The 10,166-nt window shown below is 39.7% G+C and overlaps 1 protein-coding gene across 4 annotated transcripts in view; it reads left to right on the top strand.

The window, feature by feature from the left end:
- The first annotated feature begins 8,397 nt into the window (after positions 1-8,397).
- CCDC14 (coiled-coil domain containing 14) overlaps positions 8,398-10,166 on the top strand; it is a 54,319-nt gene continuing 52,550 nt past the window's right edge. Inside the window, exon 1 of one of the 4 annotated variants that reach the window (XM_040484728.1) lies at positions 8,398-8,696. In XM_040484728.1, the coding sequence (XP_040340662.1) occupies positions 8,523-8,696 (174 nt within the window). In that variant the 5' untranslated portion in view covers positions 8,398-8,522. The remainder of the gene's footprint in view (positions 8,697-10,166) is intronic. The other 3 variants (XR_005793320.1, XM_040484725.1, XM_040484726.1) reach the window with 3 other exon arrangements.

Genomic DNA, 10,166 nt, shown 5'->3' with positions numbered 1-10,166 from the left:
TGCTAAACCTGGCAACCCCGCTAGGAAATATGCTGGCTTCTGGGCATATACAAATAAATCATATCTGAATTCTGCCCTCGTGAACTTAAATCACTTTAATGTAAGTCACCCTGAGATGTACTATAACATGTTGCAGAGGTCAGTATTAAAGTGTCAACGTCAGCAGATTTCTCTGATACCAGATACAGACATAATGGGTCCCTCTTGGGAATTGCCCTGCATGAGTTTAAGACCTCTGACATGGTCACTGAAAGATTTTTCTTTCTTGCAGGAAGCAGACGAGATGAACAGGCTACAGGGTCATTGTTCTTAAGGCCAGGTGTGCCAAGATTGCTGGATTCCTTCCTTCTGCAATACTCTTCTCTCATAAAAGTTGTTTTTGAAAAAAAAAAAAAGTTGTTTTTGTGTAACAATCAGGTTAGCATGCCTTTTCATATACACATATCTTCCTACTGAATTGGGGAGAAATGTGTCTATTTAGTAAAAGTAAAATAAGTAAAGATAAATAAGAGAAGATTGTGAAGGGACGTCACCGCAGGTCTTTTATTTTGGCTTAGAGTAAAAGAATAAAGAGCTGAAACACATTCCCCCCCCACGGTCATCCAGCTGCACCTGCAGGGGGTGGGCAACAAGCAATTTGTCCCTGCTGTCTGCCATCTTAGCCAAAGCGGCCTATCATGTCTATCCACTCCTGGACCCGAGGCTGCTGGAAAAGGCTGAAGCCCTGCAGGTGAGACCTGGCACCCTGATGAACTGGGATTAGGGAATGAGTGTGAAGTCCTCTAACCTGCCTCAGTCTCTCCATTTCTCTTTCACTGTGACCAAAGAGTTCAAATAGGATCTTGCCTGGGAGTGGGGAGTGAAGGGGAGCAGAGGGAATAGCCCCAATTTAAAAGGACCTAAGACAAGTTAAGGTCGTAGACGAAAGCAGAAGGGGCCTTGTATGTCTGAGAAAACAGACTGAAATTAGAAACTAAACCTCAGGAGCCCTGAGCATAATCCCTCAAGAGTGAGGCAATGTGACCCCAGCCATCAAAGTGAATACTGGACCCATGTATGAAGTCACTGATGGTACTGTAGCCATCCACTGAAACTGAGCACAGTCGGCAGTGCCGCTAGTTCATCTTCTAAACTTAATGTCTGCCATTTTCCTCCTCTCCTGCCCTGGCTCACTGCGGCGATGCTTCCTCTAAGCCACTGATACCGCTAAGCCACAGATGCTCATCAGAGACAGCCTTTATAGCACGTCAGCCAAATCAACCTACTTCAGCAGTCACCCCTAAGGTGAAAAACAGCTGGCCTCGGCCTGTGCTGTGCTGTAGTAACAATATTATAAATACTATATCAGTGATAATTGCCAACATGTATTCAGCACTTACTATGGGTAGCCACTATGCACAACACTTTATATAAATTTTCTTTACAGCCTGACCTTGTAAAGTCAGTACTATTCTCCCCATTCTATAGATGAAGAAACAGCCTTAGAGAAATTAAGTTGTTCACTGCCACTGGTGAGAAGGAATTTGCATCCAGGCCTTTCTGACTCCAACCTTGTGCTGTCTTGTTTGCTCAATGCTGTTAGTAGTATCTCCCCAGAAACAGCCTCTGAGATAAGAATTTAAGTGCAAATAAAAAAAATAAAAAATAAATAAAAAGAATTTAAGTGCAAATAGCTTATTTGGGAGGCGATTTCAGGAACAGTGGAAAGGGAGTAGGAAAAGTAATATAGTGAAGGAAAGAAAGCCAATAGACAGTGTGTTACCAGGCAGTTATCCCTAAAGTCCAGTTGTGCTGGAGGACTCTGGGAGACAGGGTGGAACACATGTAAGAATTATCCCAATCTGAGGGACGAGGAAGCTCTTCATCGTCGGCTACAGGCTGCTTCCTCACCCAGTTCTCTGTCATTGAGGGCTGTTTCCAGGGGCATTAACTTACTTGCCTGGCTTAAGGCCTGAGCTCGCTCCTTTTGCTGCAGAAAAAAAAAAATGCTCTCACGTGGGAAGTCCTAGGTGTTTACAATAAGCAGCTTTTGAAGGCATTTGCATGGGGTACCACCAACAACTGCTGCAATACCTTACAGAGATTTCAGTAAAGAAAAATTTTTAGCATTTTAATCGCTATTGTTTCTCTCCTTGGGTTAGGCACAAGTCCGTAGGGGCAGCAGGGCAGTAAGTGACTGACAGTGTGTGTTAAAATCACGCTTGACCCTCAAACCTGGCACATGGTCCCAAACCAATGGTTTCTTCCTTGTGATGAGATCATTCCAAGGGGGTTTTCTTGGTCCTTGATGCCAACAGACCCTTGTCAGATCCTTTCCATTAACCTTCCTATTATAACCAGAAATAACTGAATCCTAGAATGACCTCAGCCAAGCTGTCAAACTGAGACCCCTATAACATATGGTTTATATTTCTCCTTAAAAAGAAAAACATTCAGGAAGCAATAAAATCAGGATTTTATAAAGAAAAAGAAGTGGGCTCTTTCCTTCCTAAATTAAGCTATTTTGATTAAAGTGAAGACTGCAGATACATTTAAAGCTTCAGTGGGAAATGCAAAGATTATGGCTCAATTCCATTTTCTCTGTGCTTCATGCCCTCTTTCCCCTTGACACTGTTTAATCAGACACCTCACCATCCCTAGTTAACCAACATCCAAGATCACCAGGGTCCTACAACAGAAGGAGCTGGACACTCACATGTGGAAAGTTGATTTTGAATTAGGTATGAATAGGATTCTTAACCTAAAATCCTTGGAGAGGCTCCTGAATGTTTCTGATAACTATATATATAGATGAAATGTGCACATTATATATATATATATGAGTACTATATATATATATGAGTACTATATATATATATGTATATATATATATATATGAAATGTGCACATTAGCATTTTTCTGGGGAAAAATACAAAGCTTTTAGCAAATTTTCAAAATTGTATATGATCAAAAAAGGTTAAGAACCTTTGGGTAACAAATAATTCCACAAGGCACTAAATGGCTTGAGGAAAAGCAACAGGGTAGTCTCAGATTTTTCTAAGCAGAACCAAGCTCATACTTCCAACATGTAATTTATAATCCAGTCCACAGCCTCTTACTTTTTGATTCTTATATCCTGGCTATAAATCATAACTGTGTTTTTAGATTTTCATATATTTTGCAACTTTGCTTGTTTTCTATAAACTGAAATTGGGTTGACATGAACAGACACTTTCACACTTCAAAAGTGAGCCAATTGGAAAAGCCATTGATCCAATGCTGTAAATTATAACACTGCCTAGGCTAAGCAGAGTCACTAACCATGACACTAGAGGGACCTAAAGTTCCACAACAGGCTCAAAGGGCTGAGTCCTGAATAATCCTAATAACAGACCATCAAAATAGATAAAGCAAAACTGACAGAATGAAAGGAGAAATAAACAGCCATATAATAATAGTTGGAGACATGAATACCACCCTTTCAATAATGGATACAACAGCTAGACAGAAGATAAGGAAATACAGGACTTAAGTAATACAATAAACCAAGTAAATCTAACAGACATACATTGAACATTCCATCCAACAACAGCATACACATTCTTTTCAAATGCACATGGGACATTTTCTGAATAGACCAGATGTTAGACCACAAATTAGGTCTCAATAGATTTAAAAAGATAGATTATCATGCAAAGTCTCTTCTCCAATTATAACAGGATGAAGTTAGATATCAAAAATAAAACTGAGAAGGTCACAAATTTTTGGAAATTAAACAACATACTCTTAACCAATGGATCAAAAAAGAAATCACAAGAGAAATTAGAAAGTACTTTGAGCTCAATGAAAAAAACAGAACATGGCAAAACTTACAGGATACAGTAAAAGTAGTGCTAAGGGAAAAATTTACAAATGCTTACATTAAAAAACAAGAAAGACCACAAATCAACTGCCTAACTTTACAACTTAAGGAGCCAAAAAAGAAAAACAAAAAAACCCTGAACCTGAAGCTAGCTGAAGGTAAGAATAATGATTAAAGCAGAGATAGAGAACAGAAAAACATTAGAAAAAATCCATGAAACCAAAAGTTGATTTTTCTTTTTAAATTTTTTTTTTCAACGTTTATTTATTTTTGGGACAGAGAGAGACAGAGCATGAACGGGGGAGGGGCAGAGAGAGAGGGAGACACAGAATCGGAAACAGGCTCCAGGCTCTGGGCCATCAGCCCAGAGCCTGACGCGGGGCTCAAACTCACGGACCGCGAGATCGTGACCTGGCTGAAGTCGGACGCTTAACCGACTGCGCTACCCAGGCGCCCCCAAAAGTTGATTTTTCAAAAGATCAACAAAATCGACAAAACATTAGCTAGATGGACTAAGAAAAAAAGAGAAAAGACTGAAATTACTAATATCAGAAATGAAGTAGTGACATTACTACTGAGTCTACAGAAATAAGAGAGTACTTTGAACATAGTGGATAACCTACACTAAATGGGACAAATTCCAGAAATCAAACCTACCAAGACTACCAATCATGAAGAAATTGAAAATCTGAATAGACCTGTAATAAAGAGATTGAAGCTGCAATCAAAAATCTCCTGACAGGGGCGCCTGAGTGGCTCAGTTGGTTGAGCAGCCAACTTCAGCTCAGGTCATGATCTTGTGGTCTGTGAGTTCAAGCCCTGTGTCCAGCTCTGTGCTGACCGCTTGGAACATGGTGCCTGCTTCGGATTCTGTGTCTCCCTCTCTCTCTGCCCCTCCCCTGCTTGCTCTCTGTCTGTCTCTCTCTCAAAAATAATAAACATTAAAAATTATTTTTTTAATCTCCTAATAATGAAAAGTCCTGGACCTGAGGGCTTCCTTAGTGAATATTACCAAACACTTAAATAGGAATTAATATTAATCATTCTTAAGCTTTTCAAAAAAACTGAAGAGGAGGGAACCCTTCAAAACACATTTCATAAAACCAGCATTATTCTCATACGAAAGCCAAAGACACTATAAGAAAACTACAGACCAATATCCCTTATGAATACTGATGTAAAAATCCTCAACAAAATACTTGCAAACTGATTTCATCACCATATTAAAAAAAGTATTTTACACCATGATCAAGTGGGATTTATTCCTGGGATGCAAGGATGGCTCAACACATGAAAAATGATCAATATAATTTATCACATTAATAGAATGGAGGGGGAAAAACACATGATCATCTCAACTGATGCTGAAAAGCATTTGACAAAACTCAACATCCTTTTATGATAAATACATTCAACAAAATAGAAATAGAAGGAAACTACTTCAACATAATAAAAGCCATATATGAAAACCTCACAGTGAACATCATATTTAATGGTAAGACTGAAAGATTTTCCTCTAAGATCAGGAACATGACAAGAATGCCCATTTTCACCACTTCTATTCAACATAGTACTGGAAGTTCAAGCCAGACCAATTGAGCAAGAAAAAGAAATAAAACACATTCAAATTGGAAAGGAAGAAGTAAAATAATCTTTGTCCACAGAGTATGTGATCTTACATGTAGGACACCCTAAAGTTTCTACCAAAGAACTGTTAGAACTAATAAATGAATTCAATAAAGTAACAGAATACAAAGTCAACACACAAAAATTGGTTGCACTTATATACAACTAATGAACAATCTGAAAAGGAAGTTAAGAACACAATTACATTTACAATTGTCTTCCAAAAAGAATAAAATATCCAGGAATTAACTTAATCAAGGAGGTAAAAGACTTGTACAATAAAAACTTTAAAATTATGTTCAAAGAAATTTAAAAAATGCAAACACATCCTATGTTCATGGATTGAAATACCTAATATTGTTAAGATGTCAGTATTACCCAAAGAGATTTACAGCTTAATCCCTATCATAATCCCAGCGACAGTTTTAGCAGAAATAAAAAAACAGCGTGGTACAGGGGTAATGGCAGATATACAGACCAATGAGTAGATAGTCCAGAAATAACCCCTTACATACATTGTCAAAAGACAATTCAATGAAAAACGCGTACTTTTCTGAACAAAGGATGCCAGGAAAAGTGGATAGCTACATGTAAGAATGAAGTTGGACCCTTAGCTGATACTGTACACAAAAATTAACTAAAACTAGATCAAAGACCTACAAATAAGACTTTAAACTATAGAAATCTTAGAAAAAACATAAGGCAAATTTCATGATATTGGCTTTGCCATGGATATCTTGGATATGACACTAAAGACACAGGCAACAAAAGAAAAATGGATGAATTGAAAACTTCATGAAAATAAAGTTTGTACATCAAAAGACAGTATCAAGAGAGTAAAAAGGCAACCCACAGAATAAGAGAAAATGGGCAAAGGACTTGAACAGATATTTGTCCAAAGAAGATACACAAATAACCAATAATCACAAGAAAAGATGTTCAACATTACTAATCATTATGGAAATGCAAATCAAAATTACAATGAAATACCTCCTCACCCTCATTAGGGTGGCTACTACCAAAACCAAAAAATAAACAACAAAATAAATGGAAAACAAGTGGTGGGGAGAATGTGGAGAAATTAGAACCCTTATCACTGTTGGCGGGGATATAAAATGGTACAGCCATATAGAAAACAGTATAGCAGTTCCTCAAAAAGTTAAAAATAGAATTACCATATGATCCAGCAATTCTGAATATATACTCCCCAAAATTGAAAGCAGGGTCCAGCAGAGATATTGGTACACACATGTTCAGAGCAACAATACGTATGATAGCTAAAATATGGAAGCAACCCAAGTGTCCATCAACAGATAACTAAACAAAACGTGTTATATACGCACAATGAAATATTATTTAGCCTTAAAAAGGAACGGAATTTTGATATATGCTATAACATGGACAAACTTTTAAAGATAAGTGAAATAAGCCAGTTACAAAAGGATCAATACTGTATAATCTTGTTTATATGAGGTACTTAGTCAAAATCATAGAGACAGAAAGTACAATGGTGGTTTCCAGGGGCTTTTGGGGAGAGTAGAATGGGGTGTTGTTTAATGCATATAGAATTTCACTTTCACAAGATGAAAAAAGTTCTGGAGATGATGGTGGTGATGGTTGTACAATATTATAAATGCATTTAGTACCACTGAATTGTGTGCTTAAAGATGATTAAGATGGTATATTTTATTATTTGTGTATTTTGCCACAATAAAAAAACATTTGAGAAAATAAAAACAAAAAACCCTGGAAGCGATTACCTCAAAAATTTAAAAAGGGAGAAAAAAAGAAAAACTCAAAAAAACACAGACAAACAAAAAGGAGGGGAGAAGCATAAAATTCCAAACAGTAGAAAAATGGTACACCAGGCAGCCATTTTGTAATTGTAAATTACTGAGAAGCGATGTTGATGAGATATTAAAACACTCACAGTAATATGCATCATATCCTATTGTTGTAATGTATTTATACATATATACACAGTTGGGAAAAGTCTAGAAGGGAATGTACCAAACTGCTAACAGTGGTACTCTTTGGGATTATGGGTGATTTTTTATTTCTTATCTATGTTTTCTAAAATAAGCATGTATTAAGAAAAATCCATGTAAGCTTCTAAAAAAATCAAGTCAGCTTAAGGAAAAAACCCTGTAATCTCAAGTAAATATGTTAAACACTTATAGAAGGATGAAGACGGGAGAGGTTTTCAAGTCTAATTCAATACAAAGCTAAATTTATTAAATACCCAGTTTCCCCAAATCAGTATGATTTTAGTTTCCGAGTTTTTATTTTAATTGTAATTAAGATTTTCAAAATCTAGCCCTTCTTATTAAAAAATGTAATCAGTTGGCTTATTTAATTTCTCCCCATATGATTTAAAACATTAACCCCAAACTCAATGTCTTAAACACCAAAGACTAATTTCCATTAAAAATCGTGAAGCATGCTAATGTAAGAATACGGAGTCATTCTTCATTAACAGTAATTACCTCGACTGAAGAGCGAACTATGCATGGAAGTAAAACAAAATCCCAACTAATGAGCACCATTCTGAGATCAAGGGCCACAGTGAATAATTCTGAAATTGCAATCAGAATTACACAAAGCTAACCAGACCAAGGATTGACTTTTATTGACTATCAAAACCAAAATCATTCAAAATGGCACACAAAACACCGAGCCGAGCCAATTCTTTTTGAAACCTGTTGGTCCTCTCCCTCAGTCCCTTCCTCTGGCCCTTGAGAGTCCTTGTCGCCCCTTCCCTCGGCTCATTCAGGGTAGCGGTTCTTCAGAAGTTCTTTCAAGCGTTCAGGAGCCCGGCTCCTTTCGGCCCCGCCCCTCCCGGCTGACCCCGCCCCCTCCCGCCAACCTCGCCCCCCCGGACCCTCCCCGCCCCGCCCCGGCCCGCCCCGCCCCGCCCGGCCTGCGGCGTTCGGTGGACTTCTCCCGCTTTCTCTGCCAGTGTGTGACGAGCAAGGCGCCAGGAGGGGTCTATTGCGCAAGCTCAGGGTGCTGCACTGGGAGTACCGGAGACGACCCGGCAGCACTCACGAGACTATGAGGCGCGACATTCGGCGGGCTCCTTCCCGGAAGCGGAAGCTCGGGGGGCGGGCCAAGGAGATCCGGGAGTCCACGGCGGTTAATTTCTTTTATCATTTGGCTTTACTTCCCTCCGTCTGGGCTTTTCTGAGGCTGCGAGAGATGGTCAGGTCCGGATCTCGATCGGGCCAGGTGAGGGCTGCGGACCTGAAGCGTCCACTATGGGGGTATAGAGGGACTGAGGGGGCAAGGGCCACGAAAAGTGCAAAACTCTGAAAAAAATAAAAGCAAAGACAATGTGGCGGCGTTCAAAATGCTGGGAGAGGGGAGTTGGGGGCTCACCCAATGTTAACATCCTAACACAGCCGCACTGTCCATAGATGTATGTTCTGTTTTAATTGTAGTCTTCCAGAGCGTTGGCTTTGGTGTAGGGCGCCGGTTCGAGGCCAGCCTCCGTCGTGGGTAGGGTGACTTAACCTCTCCAACGCTCAGTATATTGTTGCATCAAATACAGTTTCTTGGTTTTTCCACCAAGTGTTGCTATTAGCTGGTCTTCCGTCACAATTACTGGTATTTTACAACTACTTGTAAAAACTAAAGTCTCCCAGTTAGTGCCCCCACCGACAGCCTTACCCATTCCAAAAGCACCCCCTCGTTGTCACTAAATGATTTATTTTCTGCTTTAAAATCTACACAAATCCTCTTTCAAGGTAAAATCTCAGTTCTTTGGCCTGTCAACACAGCTATTTTTTGATTCCCCTAGTGCATTCCTTACCAGACCCGTCCCCACTCCAAGTGTATCCAGAACTGTTCACTGATATGTTCTTCAGTGTCCTGGATGCCCCATGCCCTCTCATGCTTCCATGTCTTTGCACTTCCCTTTCTGTACTGCCTGGAATGCACCTCTGTTCCTGGTACCTCCACTTTCTATCTTTTCCCTCAGCTCAGGAGCCACTCAAGAGCCTTCCCTACCCCTCTCACTTTCCCATTGTTTGGGTGCTCCTTGCTTCCCCCTTTTGTGCTTTGTGCTGACCATTATTTTTTTTTCAACGTTTATTTATTTTTGGGACAGAGAGAGACAGAGCATGAACGGGGGAGGGGCAGAGAGAGAGGGAGACACAGAATCGGAAACAGGCTCCAGGCTCTGAGCCATCAGCCCAGAGCCCGACGCGGGGCTGGAACTCACGGACCGCGAGATCGTGACCTGGCTGAAGTCGGACGCTTAACCGACTGCGCCACCCAGGCGCCCCTGTGCTGACCATTATTAAACTGCTTTTCATACTAGGGGCCTTCCTAATCTATATACCTCCCTTACTGCACAATTTATCTCTATATCCTCAAGGCCTGGGATAGCACATAGCATATAGTAGATTTCTAGGTAATGAATCAACTATTTCTCACACAGACTCACTACCTGGAGTGATCTTATCCTCTTTAATATATCCACGTCTCTCATTCTCTCACTTGATATCAACTCACCTATGATACTGTCTTCCCCATTAATATTAATCTTAATGCTTTTTAAAAAAATACCTGGCTCAGACTTTCTTCATGAGTACTTCCTGAGCATCCTCACCCTTATAGATCTTTCTCTTACATTGAATGAACTCAGAATACGTGCAGTCAGCAAGGGGGAAAACGTGGTTTTTGTAATCATGGTCA

The sequence above is a fragment of the Herpailurus yagouaroundi genome, unplaced genomic scaffold (assembly GCF_014898765.1).
Source record: "Herpailurus yagouaroundi ecotype Mexico unplaced genomic scaffold, PumYag 162, whole genome shotgun sequence".
Classification (NCBI taxonomy): Eukaryota; Metazoa; Chordata; class Mammalia; order Carnivora; family Felidae; genus Herpailurus; species Herpailurus yagouaroundi.
This window is presented reverse-complemented; position numbering and strand designations above follow the sequence as displayed.